General features: G+C 63.5%; 1 protein-coding gene across 2 annotated transcripts in view; it reads left to right on the top strand.

The window, feature by feature from the left end:
- The first annotated feature begins 503 nt into the window (after positions 1-503).
- The window catches only part of CCDC57 (coiled-coil domain containing 57), a 34,110-nt gene continuing 20,930 nt past the window's right edge, over positions 504-13,683 (top strand). The window contains exons 1-12 of one of the 2 annotated variants that reach the window (XM_084861927.1): positions 504-628; positions 2,376-2,790; positions 3,261-3,369; positions 5,160-5,261; positions 6,082-6,239; positions 6,310-6,384; positions 7,999-8,199; positions 9,913-10,071; positions 11,282-11,444; positions 11,815-11,949; positions 12,884-13,088; positions 13,526-13,678. In XM_084861927.1, the coding sequence (XP_084718053.1) occupies positions 2,384-2,790; positions 3,261-3,369; positions 5,160-5,261; positions 6,082-6,239; positions 6,310-6,384; positions 7,999-8,199; positions 9,913-10,071; positions 11,282-11,444; positions 11,815-11,949; positions 12,884-13,088; positions 13,526-13,678 (1,867 nt within the window). In that variant the 5' untranslated portion in view covers positions 504-628; positions 2,376-2,383. Of the gene's footprint in view, positions 634-2,375; positions 2,791-3,260; positions 3,370-5,159; positions 5,262-6,081; positions 6,240-6,309; positions 6,385-7,998; positions 8,200-9,912; positions 10,072-11,281; positions 11,445-11,814; positions 11,950-12,883; positions 13,089-13,525; positions 13,679-13,683 lie in introns of both variants that reach the window. The other variant, XM_084861928.1, reaches the window with a different exon arrangement.

Here is a 13,683-nt window from a genome sequence, read left to right on the forward strand (position 1 = left end):
GAAAGATTCTTTTAAATCTTTTGGACTTTTCAAAAACGCCACCGGACGTGGGACAAATTGTTAAAACGCAGGACGTCTGGTCACCTTATTTTAGGGCTGACTGGGTGGGCCCTTTGTCCTGCACTGACGGGGCCGGCTTGGGAACCAGCCCTGGACGGCGGGCATGCCATCCGGGTGGGTCCACAGAGACGGGCAGGAGGGGCCGGCACGAGCTGGGCAGGAGGTCCCGGCCTCTGTGCCCATCACTGCCCGGAGGAGCCCGCGGTGCCCCGCCGGGCAGCCCGGCCCAGTGCGCCCCGCCCGCGCCCGCTCAGTCCACCCTCGGGAGCTCGCTTCCGGCGCCCGAGCTCAGCGGGTGAAGCCTCGGTCGCCTCCCGCCCTCCCCGCCACCCCGGGCGGCCCGGGCCTCCTCCCGAGGCTGACCCGCTGGAGCCGGCGGGGCCCCCGCGCCCCTGGACGCCCGGGCGCCAGACAGGGTGTGGCCGGCGGGAGGAACCGGAAGAAGTCCGGCTTGTGTTTCTGGCCGGCGGGACCCAAGCGCTGCACCGAGCTCGCCCGGACCCGGGGACGGACTCGCGTTGCTATGGCAACGCGGCGGGACCAGCGGAGGCTCCAGCGGGCGTTCCGGGTGAGGTGCGGGCGTGGGGCGCGGGCGCGGGCGCGGGCGCTGGCGTGGGCGTGGGCGTGGGCGGGGCCTCACTCGCCGCTTCCGGCCGCTTTCCGTGGAAAACCTCGGGGCTTTGAAGTCCGGCCCCGTCTGCGTCCCCAGAGCCCGGGCGGGTCCGGCGGGGCCCCCGCAGGCTGTCCGGGCCCACGGCGCTGAGCACACAGCCCCTGTGCACCGTTAGCCTCTCCGGCCGCTCCGCCCCGCCGGCACCCGCCCAGCCTCCTCCCCTGACCCGGAGCCACCGGGAAAGGACTCTGGTCCGGCTCCCCCTCCCCTGACCCAGAGCCACCGGGAAAGGACTCTGGTCCGGCTCCCGGCCCTCAGTGGGCACCCATTGCCCCAGCCGCTCAGGTCCGCCTGATTTTTTTCTTTTTAAATATATTTTATTGACTTTTTCACAGAGAGGAATTGAGAGGGACAGAGAGAAACATCAATGAGAGAGAAACATTGACCAGCTGCCTCTTGCACACCCCTACTGGGGATGTGCCCGCAACCAAGGTACATGCCCTTGACCGGAATCGAACCTGGGACCCTTAAGTCTGCAGGCCGAGGCTCTCTTCACGGAGCCACACCGGTTTCGGCAGGTCCGCCTGTTTTGTGGAAGGGCCTCGGGGAGGCGTGTTGCCGGGTGCTCGGGGAGCCTGCTCACCATCAGCCCTCACCCCTGCCAGTGAGCCCAGGCCGGTCTGCGAGGCCGAGGCCTCTCCCCTCCACGGCGGCTCCGTGAAGCCGCCTGGTGTCATCACCGCGCCCTCACGGGCAGCAGGCACAGGCCTGCGGGGGGGAGACGCCCTGAGCCCGGTCCAAAGGAGGGGCAGAGGAGCTGGGCCCGGGCTCGGGGGGGGGGGGGCGGCGGAGGGAGTGGGCTTTGCTCCATGCCCAGCCCCGTGCCAGGGGCTCACGGTCCAGATCCGCTCCCATCCTGAGAGGCGTTCCCTTGCTCCCCTCCTCCCCTTCCTTCCTCCCTTCTCTTTCTTCGGGTTTACTGAGCACCTGTCTGTGCCGGGGGCTGGGTACACAGGCAGAGCTCACTGCCCCGCGAGGGCGTCAGCGGGAGCCGGCCCCGAGCTGCTTCCTGAGTGAGGACAGTGCCTCCCACGGCTCTGAGGTGGCTCTGTGTGAGGACAGTGCCTCCCACGGCTCTGAGGTGGCTCTGTGTGAGGACAGTGCCTCCCACGGCTCTGAGGTGGCTCTGTGTGAGGACAGTGCCTCCCACGGCTCTGAGGTGGCTCTGTGAGGACAGTGCCTCCCACGGCTCTGAGGTGGCTCTGTGAGGACAGTGCCTCCCACGGCTCTGAGGTGGCTCTGTGTGAGGACAGTGCCTCCCACGGCTCTGAGGTGGCTCTGTGTGAGGACAGTGCCTCCCACGGCTCTGAGGTGGCTCTGTGTGAGGACAGTGCCTCCCACGGCTCTGAGGTGGCTCTGTGTGAGGACAGTGCCTCCCACGGCTCTGAGGTGGCTCTGTGTGAGGACAGTGCCTCCCACGGCTCTGAGGTGGCTCTGTGTGAGGACAGTGCCTCCCACGGCTCTGAGGTGGCTCTGTGTGAGGACAGTGCCTCCCACGGCTCTGAGGTGGCTCTGTGTGAGGACAGTGCCTCCCACGGCTCTGAGGTGGCTCTGTGTGAGGACAGTGCCTCCCACGGCTCTGAGGTGGCTCTGTGTGAGGACAGTGCCTCCCTCACGAGCCCGCGCCCCCCTCTCCCTGCAGCTGCCGCCATGCTGCCGCCGCCCTCGGAGCAGGCCCTGAGCGAGCTGCTGGCTCGCAAGGAGGAGGAGTGGCGCGCGCTGCAGGCCCAGCGTGCCCGGCTGCAGGAGGCGGCGCTGCAGGACGCGCAGCACCGGCTGGAGGAGGCCGAGGGGCGGCTGCGGTGCCTGCAGGAGGACTTCGTCTACAACCTGCAGCTGCTGGAGGAGCGGGACCGGGAGCTGGAGCGCTACGACGCCGCCTTCGCCCAGGCGCAGAGGCTGCAGGAGGCCGGGCAGGCCGAGGCGAGCGAGCTCAAGATCGAGGCGGCCAAGCTGCGGCAGGCGCTGGCCACGGAGGCCCGGCGGCGGGAGGACCTGCAGCAGCAGCTCCAGCGGAAGCTGCAGGAGCACCGCCTGGCGCTGGAGCAGGCCCACAGGTGGGGCACCGGAGCCTCCCTCACACGCCGGCCTGCGCAGTGGGTGCCGGGCCTGTGCTGTGGGTGCTGGGCCCGTTCCCCGACAGGCACAGCGCTGGCCACCCACCCCACCCCTCCCCACCGGGTCCTGCCTCTCCGGAGCAGGCAGCGTCTCCATCACGCTCCCGGTAGTGAGATGCTGACATCAGGCCATCCCGCTCCTGGTAAACAGGACCCTGTGGCCTGGGCCAGTGTGCTCAGTGGGCGGCGTCAGCCCATACACCGAGATGTCCCTCTTCGGTTCTGGTCAAAGCACAGGCCCAGGCAGTGCAGGCCCGTGGTGTGCAGGCTCCGGGTGGGTGTACGTGCTGCCCTGGGCCCTGCTGAAGCCGCCCCTGCCAAAGCGAAGTACCAGCTCACACTCACGGCTCTGGGCTTCGTCCTCTGAGCGCTGCTCACGGGGCTCCTCTTGCTGCTGCTGTCCTTGCCAGCGACAAGAATGTGGAGGTCGATCGCCAGCGGGAACAGTACGAGAAGCTCAAGTGGCAACTGGAGAGGAAGCTCCAGGAACTGGACGGCGAGCTGGCTCTGCAGAGGCAGGTAGGAGGCGCGCCCAGGCCTGCGCGGACGGCCCGCCCGGAGTCCCGGGTCCGGAGGACGACACCGGTAACTGTCCTCTGTGGGATCCCAGCTGAAGGGCTGCGGTCAGGGTGGGGGTCCCAGTGTGCAGAGCTGGAACCTGGGCTTCCCTGGAGGGTAGGTGGGTGTAGCAGAGGAGCTGTGGGGGCTGAACCTCGGGGTGAGGCCAGGTCAGGGGGGCACTTGGGTTGCAGAGCCCTGGCAGGGGGCGAGCAGGAGAGGTCCCCAGGGGCTGCATGAGGTGGGGACAGGCCAGCCGTGGCTGCAGCAGCATTGCCGGGCCGGGGTTCTGGTCCTAGGCTGACTTCCCTCCGTCACAGGCCGGGCTCCGCCTGCCCCCTGGCGGCCACAGACGGCAGTGCTTGGGCCTGTAGCACCTCAGGATGAGAGAATGCAAGGACGTTCACATTCCGGCTCCAGTAGGATTACTCACATGACCCGGGTACTTCGTTTTGCTCCTCAGAGGGTACAAACAGAAAGGGTTGGCTTTTCAGTCCCATCTGAGAGTGACAGCCGGGCATTCATGACGGGCAGGTGTGGGGCCTGGCCGCGGGCTCCCTGCATCCCAAATCACGAGGCTCAGCCCTCATGGCTCCTCTGTCTACACCCACCCACTCTCTGGGGAAGCCCAGTCCCAGCTCTGCACACTGGGATCCCCACCCTGACCGCAGCCCAGCTGCACGCTCACAGGAGGCGGAGCCAGTGAGCCTGAAAGATGGAACAGAGGCCAAAGTGCTGGGCTCCCAGCTCCCGTACCTGCAGGCAGGACCTGACGGGTGGGCCCAGCTGTCACACTGGGGGGCATCCTGGGAGCAGGACCTCTTCCCAGCAGGAGGGGCCCAGGAGAGGGGCTGCAGGGGCTGCAGGGACAGGCCGGGGCAGCTGTGCAGTGGCTGCAGCCGGCGGGACCGGGAGGCTATGTGGGGGAGGAGGGGTGAACTGCGGGGTGCATCCTGGGAAGGGGCGCCACTAAGACAACGGGAGGGAGCAGGACAGACACCGAGAAGCACAGAGGAGGGTGGGAGGAGGCTGCTTCAAATGCCAGGAGAAATGGGCCGGGCGTGCCGGGAGCACTGGGATGCGCACTGCTGGTGGGTGGGGGCGGATTATCGCCGTCATGGTCTATGGCAGTGGTCGGCAAACTGCGGTTCGTGAGCCACGTGTGGCTCTTCGGCACCTTGAGTTTTTAGCAAAGGCCAGCTTAGGAGCACGCTAATTAAGTTAATAACAATGTACCTACCTATATAGTTTAAGTTTAAAAAACTTGGCTCTCAAAAGAAATTTCAACCATTGTACTGTTGATATTTGGCTCTGTTGACTAATGAGTTTGCCAACCACTGGTCTATGGCGTCTGCCTTTAGAACGAGCCGTGGGCGAAGCTGGGAAGGGCCCGGTGTAACGGGCGGCGTGGGATAGGGTTGATCAACCAGTTGCCTGTCTGTCGTAGCAGGAAACCAGCAGATCAGAGGAGTGGCTGGTGGGTGTGAGCACGGCTCACGGAGACCCAGAGCCCTCGGCAAAGCCGTTGGGAGTGGTGGTCCGGCAGGGCTCGTGTCTGGTCCTCGGCCTTTACACTCGCCCTGGGCTGCCTGCAGCTCAGTGTGTGCAGGCAGAGGGGCAGAAAGCGAGGGATTGCAGCTGCAGGAGGGCCTGCCACCAGGCCTGCCCTCCGAGATGCCTGAGGCTCCGTGTGCACCCTGGGTCCGGCTGTCCCGCCTGCTCACCCTCTCCCATCCCACCCCCACCCCCAGGAGCTGCTGCTGGAGTTCGAATCCGAAGTGCAGAAGCGCGAGCACGGGTTCCGGCTGCACGCCGACAGCATGAGCAGCACCGTCCTGACCCATGAGCTCAAGGTAACGGCGTCTGCAGGGCCTCTAGTGGTGAGGCCACAGGGCCAGAGGCAGGACCAGCCTGAGGGGAGGGAGCCGTGCAGGGGAGGTGAGAGGGGCGACGCCGGCCTGCCCAGCGGCCCTGGTTGGGGCTCGTGGGACGGAAGCCCAGCCCTAGTCGTCAGCAAGGCTGCCCCGCTGCCAGCCTCTCCCGGCCTGCAGTCCATGGGCAGCACTCACCATCAGGGGTCCAGGACTCTGTGGTTCTCCGTGGCTGGAGCCCATCCCTAGTCTCAGTTCCTGGCACAGACACCAGAGCCTGTGGGCCCCGCCTGCCCCAGGGCCAGAGGCATCCAGATCACAAGGCTGGGCTGCCCACAGTGACCCTCACCCGGCCGCTGTGGGGACTTCCGAGTGCCAGGGGAGAGGAGGGCACTCCTGTAAGGAGGCCACAGGGGTGCTGTGGGAGTCCCAGCTGCAGGCCCTGCCCCACCTGCTGTGCGAGAAGGTTCCAGATCCCAGCACCTGCCCCAGGGCAGCAGAGCTCACACCGGAGCTGTTAGGGCAGCAGCTGTTCTGTCCCCGCATGTTAGTCGAGGAAACAGGCAGAGAGGCTACGTTAAAATGGACTCCACCTGCCTGTGTGAGTCCAGACCTAAATAGAATTCACACCACACAAGAGGAAGTGAAGCAGGAACACTGGCCGGCTGGGTCACGTGGCCCCGTGGGGTGCGGTGCTGTCCTAGGGCCGTGGGCCCCCTGGGGAGCTGCCGGCATCCGATCCCGATCCCGATCCCGATGGGTGTACTCACAGCCTCGTCCTGAAGCCTCTTCATGTCTCCAGGTGAAGCTTCTGACCAAGGAGCTGGCGGCGCTGAGAGAGGCTGGGGCCCAGGCGGCCGGGGCCCTGCAGGGCGCGCAGGAGGCCAAGGCGGAGCTGGAGGAGCGGCTGCAGCGAGCTGCCTGGGAGCTGCGGGACCTCGCCGCCGTGAAGGACGCCCGGTGCGGGTCCCTCCGGGCCCGGGGGCCTGGCCACGGCGGCGGCTTTCCGCTCACGCTCGGTTCTTCTCAGGATAAAAGACCTGGAGGACAAGCTCCAGTCCCTGCAGCTCGCCCGGAACACGGAGCAGGAGACCTTCCGGAGGAAGTGAGTGTTCTGGCCCGGGTCCGGGGGCGACATGGGCCGCAGCAGGGATGCCCGTGAGTGCCCGGCGTGGGCAGGGGGTGGAGAGCCCGTTCCCCTGGCTATGCTTTCTTCTTTTTTCAGATATATTTTATCGATTTTTTTTTTACAGAGAGGAAGAGAGAGGGATAGTTAGAGACATCAATGAGAGAGAATCATCCATCAGCTGCCTCTTGCACACCCCCCACTGGGGATGTGCCCGCAACCAAGGTACATGACCGGAATTGAACCCGGGACCCTTCAGTCCACAGGCCGACCCTCTAGCCCACATGTGTCAAACACAAGGCCCGCGGGCCAAATCCAGCCCGCCAGGCCTTGCAATGTGGCCCGCACTGCGCTGTCATCACTGCACTCCGCTGTCAGTTTATGACATTGTCAGTTTATGACTGTTCAGTAAACCATTCGGCCCGCGATTTAGGCTGGATTTTAGATTTTGGCCCCTTCTCTGATTGAGTTCGACACCCCTACTCTAGCCACTGAGCCAAACCGGTTTCAGCTCTTTGTGTTTTCAAGTGTGCATCCCGAACCGCTTAAATTACCAACTGAAATAGCTGAGAATGAATGTCATTTCCAGCACCTTACATACTGTCTTCGAGAGCTGAACTGCTCTCTGACACACACCGAGGTGCCAGGGCGTGGCACACCCACTTCCGTTACAGTAAAAGTGCAGCCCAGTCGGCGTGGCTCGGTGGTTGAGCCTCGACTCAGAAACCAGGAGGTCATAGAGGTCACAGTCAGGGCCTAGGCCCAGGTTGTGGGCTCCATCCCCAGTAGGAGGTGTGCAGGAGGCAGCCGCTCCATGATTCTCCCTCGTCACTGACGTTTCTCTCTCCCTGTCTGAACTCAGCAAACATGTATTTAAAGTGCGGAGCCCACACTTGGCTGTGGAAGCTTCACTGCCCTTTCCTCGGCTCCTGTCCCTGCTCCTCCCCAGGCAGCGTTATCCGGTAGAATGGCGCCTCCTGCGGGCAGCAGGCACGTGTTCGAAACCAAACAGACTTGGCTGCGGTCACAGGCTCTGCTCCTAAATGAAGGCGCTACGTTTACAAAACAACAGGAAGACCATACGGTCAGGAATGCTAAGAGGCCGTCTGTCCTCTCCTCGGGGGCCTCTTCTACCAAATGGCACGCCCACGGCTCCCAGGCCCGCCAGGTGGGAGCTGCCGTGACGTGCAGCTGCGTCAGACCGTGTGCCAGGGAAGAGGCGGTGCACGCGGGGGCTTCACAAAGACCGACGTGGGCCTGACGCCTCCTGCTCAGAGGGGCCATGGAACCGCGGGCCTGGGAGGCTGAGACGGAATGGAGCCTGTGCTTCTGCACCCGAGGGCCCCGGCACACACACACACACACACACACACACACACACCCGTGCTCCGCTTCCCGGGAGACGCTCGCACACTCAGTGCTGTGAGCCCGGGGCTGTGCGGGCTCCTCCCCCACAGCTGTCTGTGGTGCCTGAGGGTGTCCTCAGAACACCCATGCAGCGCGGAGTGTGACAGGAAAGCACTGGCCCTGGAGCCCCGCCATCAGCAGGGACCCCACGGCTCCCTCTCGGGACACGGGCTCTCCGTCTCACAGGCACGCGGAGCTCGACCGTGCGGCCAGGGAGAGGGACGCGGTGCTGGCGTCGGTGAAGGGCGCTCACGCGGAGCAGCTGCGGGCGCTGGAGGCCCGGGTGCTGGAGCTGCAGGCGCAGTGCGAGGCCCTGGAGCTGCAGGTGCGCAGGGCCGAGTGGAGGCAGGCGGACGCCCTGAAGGAGAAGGACGCCGCCATGGACAAGTGAGTGCGGGGCTGGGCCCAGGGGGCCGGCGTGGGCCACACCGTGACAGTCCGGTTGTGAGGTTGTGCAGTTGGTAACGTGGAAGGTGCGCAGCCGTGTGTGGTGAATGGAGAGCATCTGGCATTGAGCACTGCACGCTGCTGTGTGGCCATCACCACGCTCCACCCTCAGTGCCTGTTCCCCAGACAGCCTGTCACCACGCACTCGCACCCGGCCCCCACTCTCCCTCTGTCGGAGCCTGGCTCTGAGGGCCCGCCCGCTCTCGGGTTACGCTGTGTCCTGTGGAGGGCGCCCTTTGTTTACCCAGCATCTGTGATGGTGTCTGCCCGCTGGCTGCTGGGAGCATGGCGCTGGGTCTGTTTGGTCTCCGCTCAGCTCCGTTCCGTCGGGCCCAGAAGTGGTGTGCTGAGTTGGGTGGAAGTAGATTACTTGTAAGGAACCACCAGCCAGGTTTCCACGGCAGATGCACCCGTGGGCCCGTTTCTCCCTGAGCTGGTTTCTTTTTTTCCCCCTTTTTTTAAAAAAATATATACATTTTATTGATTTTTTACAGAGAGGAAGAGAAAGAGATAGTTAGAAACATTGATGAGAGAGAGTCATAGATCAGCTGCCTCTTGCACGCCCCCTACTGGGGATGTGCCCGCAACCAAGGTACATGCCCTTGACCGGAATCGAACTGGGGACCCTTCAGTCCGCAGGCTGACGCTCTATCCACTGAGCCAAACCGGTTTCGGCTCTGAGCTGGTTTCTTCCCGGCTTCCCAGCCACCTGTGTCCCACGGCGCCGGGCGCCCCGGGGACCGTGCCCACGGAGACCTTTGTAATTGGGCCGGACGGAGCTCCGGTCTCCGGCGGGCTCACGGAGATAATTAAATAACGCACTGCCAGTGTCACGTGCTCAGCACCGCGCTCCTGTTGGTGAGAATGCCTGTCTCCTCCTGAGGAGGCTTTGCCAGTGCTGTTTCTGCCTAAAGGAACCACGGCATGGACACCAGGAGGCACAGCCTGCTCAGTGGCCTCCTGAGGCTCCCGTGGCGGTTCTTGATCCACTCGGTGGGACAGTGGGTGGCGGAGAAGCTGGTGCGAGTCTTACTCACAGAGTGTGCCCGCGGGTGCCGGGCCTCCCAGGTCTGCCGCGCTTCCTCCCCTCCCCTCCCCTCCCCTCCCCTCCCCTCCCTTCCCCTGCCCTCCCCTCCCTAAGGCTTTCTTGTGAAATTTACCCGGTTTTCGGTGACTTTACTGGGGAACTTAAGGTCAGTATAGACCCTCATTTTACTATTCAGTTTGAAAATACACACTGAATGTCCACGTGGAGTGCTGTGCAAGGCAGGCGCGGGGCGCAAGGATGGCCCAAGAGCCAGGCACAGGCCTGGCTCCTCGCAGGGGCTCATCCGGTCCCTGGGGTGCAGGGGTGGGGTGGTCCCTCTGCTCCTCTCAGTGAGGTCTCCCTGGCGTGGACGCAAGTGTGGAGACGGCATGATGTGCAGCATCTCCCTGAGGCCTGCGTGTGTGTGCAAGTGTGCGTGTGCGTGCGTGTGCGTGTGTGTGTGTGTGTGCATGTGCAAGAGTGAGTGCTAGTGTGTGATGAGTGCGTGCAAGTGTGAGTGTGTGTGTGCATGAGTACGTGCAGGTGTGAGTGTGAGTGCGCGAGTGTCTGCTGGGTGTGAGATCTCGCCCAAGAACCTCTCCCACTCCAGCTGCCTTCCTGCCCAGGCTCCGGGAAGAGGCGTCCGCACTGAGAGCCGGCTGGGATGCGCAGCTCGCTCAGCTGTCCAAGGAGACGACCTCCAAGGACCTGCAGGTCCAGTTGCTGCAGGAGGACACGGCGCAGCTGCGGGCACAGCTGGCCCGGTGCCAGCAGGACGTGGGCAGGTGATGTCCCCTCGGACCTGGCCCGGGACTCCTCATGGCACTGAGTCCCTTCCACATCCTGTTGGGGAAGAAAGACAAGAAACAGATGGAGAGATTTTCTCCGTCTTTCTGTCTCCAGTCTCCCCAATACCTGCGCTCCCCTGGGGTACAGCCTTCTGTCCCTTCGCTTGAACTCCAAGCTCTTCTGGTGGCTCCCCTGGTGGAGTCTGGACTGTAAGGGCGACCCCTTTGCAAAGAAACCAAGCGTGTAATGCTGGGAGTGTCTTTCAGGGTCCTCGTAGGAGTCCATGAATTATTTCCTGATTTCCCTGTGGTGGTTCTTTGGTCTGTGGGTCCCTTTTTTGGTCAAATCGGTTGGGATGACATTGGTTAACATGAACATACAGGTTTCATGTGTCGGTTCTATGTTACAAGATCTGCATGTTGCACTGTGTGCTCACCACCCAAAATCAGATCTTCTGTCAACCTGCATTAGACCCCTCCCCCAGGCCCATGGGTTACTTAGAAAGGTGTTGCTTAATTCCCTTCTATTTTGGGATTTTCAGGTACCATTTTGTTACTACTGATTCCTTTTTTGAAAATATATTTTAGGCCGAAACCAGTTTGGCTCAGTGGTAGAGCGTCGGTCTGCAGAATGAAAGGTCCCAGGTTCGATTCCGGTTAAGGGCATGTACATTGGTTGCGGGCACGTCCCCAGAAGGGGGTGTGCAAGAGGCAGCTGGTTGATGTTTCTCTCTCATCAACGTTTCTAGTTCTCTATCTCTCTTCCTTCCTCTCTGTAAAAAGTCAATAAAATATATTTAAAAAATATATATATATTTTTTAATTGATTTTTTACTGAGAGGGAGAGGGATAGAGAGTTAGAAACATCTTACTGGGGATGAGCCCACAACCAAAGTATGTGCCCCTGACCAGAATCGAACTGAGACCCTTAAGTCCACAGGGCGATGCTCTATCCACTGAGCCACACCGGTTAGGGCATTACTACCCATTTCTAACTTAATTCTGTTCTGGACAGAGAACTATTGTGTGCATATTTGTTTGTGGCTTTAGGGTGTGACTGTCTGATGGGGACCCGGCTGGGCTGTGTGATCCACGAAGTCTCGCCTCCATCCTTGCAGGTTTCTGCCGGCTGCTGACGGGTGTGAAACCTGTTTATCGTGGCCCTGGGGACCGGGGCGACGCTCACTCCGCGGTTCTGGCCCCGTAGGTACCAGCGGGAGCTGTCTCTGGCGGTGGAGAGGGAGCAGAGCCTGGAGCGGGACAAGGTGCAGCTGGGCCTGGACTGGCAGCGGCGCTGCGAGGGCCTTGAGCGCGACCATTACCTCCAGTCCGAGGGGCTGGTGCAGGGGCTGGCCTCGGCCAGGGCCCAGGTGCGCCCCGCTCCCCCCGGCCGCGGCGTCCCCGAGGCGGTCTGGGCTCACCGCCGCCCTTTCATTGGAGACATGTCCTCACGGAGCGTGTGCCCTGACAGCGAGGCTGTGATCAGTGTGTCCCTGCCTGCCACCCTTGCCCGTGTCTCATTCCGTTTCTCCTGACCACACGCAGCAGGTGGGGCAGCGGGTGGTGGGCAGGAGGGCAGCGATGTCCGGGTCCCGCAGCTGCCTGGTGCTGAGGGGCGCCGGCACCACGTGTCTCCGTGGCGCTTCTCCTCGGGCCGCTCCGGCCGCCTCTTAGGCGCTGGCGCGGACGGCGCTGGCTCTGCTCTCCTGATCCCCAGGTGATGAGTCCGCCTTTCCCCAGGTCGCCGCCAAACTCCAGGAGGCGGAGCAGAGGCTGCGAGACCAGGAGGTGGTGCTGAGGGCCCTGACGCTGGAGAGAGACCAGGCCCTGCAGGCCCTGAGGGACCACGGGCTCGGCCTTGAGCAGGAGGTGCCGGTGAGTGCCCTGCCCGCCCTGCCCCCAGGTGTCTAATCCCCCTGCTCCGGGCACTGGCCTGGGCTCCTGTGTCTGCTTGTGCTGAGTCTGAGCATCGGTTGTGTATGCTCTCCATCTTTTCTCTGATCTGCTCTGAGCCTGTCCTACGATGACATACGTTTCATCTCTGCAGATGCCCTGTGGTTCTTTTGTTTCCTTTAATATATTTCTATTGATGTCAGAAAGGGAGGTTAGGAAGAGAGGGAGAGGAACACCAGTGATGAGAGGCTCGCTGACCGGCTGCCTCCTACACGCCCCCCACTGGGGAGGGAGCACAGCCTGGACCTGTGCCCTGGCCCGATCGACCCTGAGCCGCGCTGGCTGGCCTTAACTGGCTCTTCCCTGCTCTTGTTTTCCTCGGGCCCTGTGCCGGTGTGTGGCGATGGTGCTTTAAGCCCTGGACTGTCCCTCTCAGACCTTCCTGGTTCATCCCTGTCCATGCTGAGCCCACCCCCAGGCCCTGTTCTGTGGCTCAGGCATCCACGGGGACAGGTGAGGGCGCCCACATCTGGCCGCTTCCGTGTGGGCTCACCTGTTCCCCGGGCCCGCCCTGGACGCACTGCGGGGCAGAGCACAGCCGGGGCAGCTGTTTGAGGACCCCAGGCGTCTCCCAGCGCCGCGGGCGCCGCCCTGTCCCCGGCACAGAGTTCCTTTCCCCACGGCCTCGCTGCAGTGTCTTTACGTCACAGGCAGCTAGCCGGTGGCTCGTGCTTTTTGACTGAAAAGGACGAGCCCCTTCGCCCAAAACTGTCTTGTTTGTGAGACTGAGAGGGAAGAGAGCTTCACACGCCTTTAGCTGAGGAAGGAAGGCCGCTGCAGGGTTCAAGAGGGTGCAGGGAGCCGGGGGGCGGGCCAGGCCTCGCTGGCACCATCACATCTCCCTCCCGGCGTGCAGGGGCCCCCTCCGCACCAGGGGGAGGCGGCGAGCCCGCCTTTCCCGTCCGGGGAGATCCAGCGGCTGCAGGAGCAGAACGCCAGCCTGCGCCACGCGGTCGCGCAGATGCGGGCCGAGATGGAGGCTCTGAGCGAGCAGGTGCGCCCCCCTGCCCAGCCAGCGGGAGACGCGGCGGCCTCGGGCTCCCCGGCGGACGCTGCGCCCGGTGAGCGGGAGACCAGACGCGCCCTGGGCTCTGAGAGGTGCACGTCCCGTGGTGGGCGGCCTCCGGGAGGGTCTCACGTCAGCTCTTCGCGTGGGATAGAAGCTTCTTGTGAAGAGGAAGAGAAAAGTGAGGGGTGCGCAATGCCTCCGAGCAGGGACCGTGCCCAGTTCAGCACGCCGCCCCGTTCAGGGGGGCCCTGGGGCTGTGGGGGCGTCTGGATGGTGGTTGCTCCCGGCTGCTGAGCCCTCCCTGAGAGCCTGGACCGCTGCTCCCTGGACACGGCGCTCTGGGGATGGGGGGAGGCACCTGGGTGCCGACACCGAGGGGCGGACAGGGTGGGGCGGGGCAGCCGCTCAGCTGGGGGAGCCCTGCCCTGGATGCGGGCCTCGCGGGGCGTGTCCGTGCCCATGCCCGTGTTCACAGGGGGCTTTTGTCAGGTTATGTTCTGGCTCTGGAAGCAGAAATACGAAACCTGAAGGGTAAGTTCAAAACCCTGGAGGAGCAGCTGGGAGAGGCACTGCAGTCTTCGAAGACACCCTCGTCTCCCGCAGACGCCCGGCCCAGTGCCGGCACCGCAGCAGACGCCCCCGGTGAG

The sequence above is a fragment of the Pipistrellus hanaki genome (genome assembly GCF_964339955.1).
Source record: "Pipistrellus hanaki genome assembly, chromosome: 16".
NCBI lineage: Eukaryota > Metazoa > Chordata > Mammalia > Chiroptera > Vespertilionidae > Pipistrellus > Pipistrellus hanaki.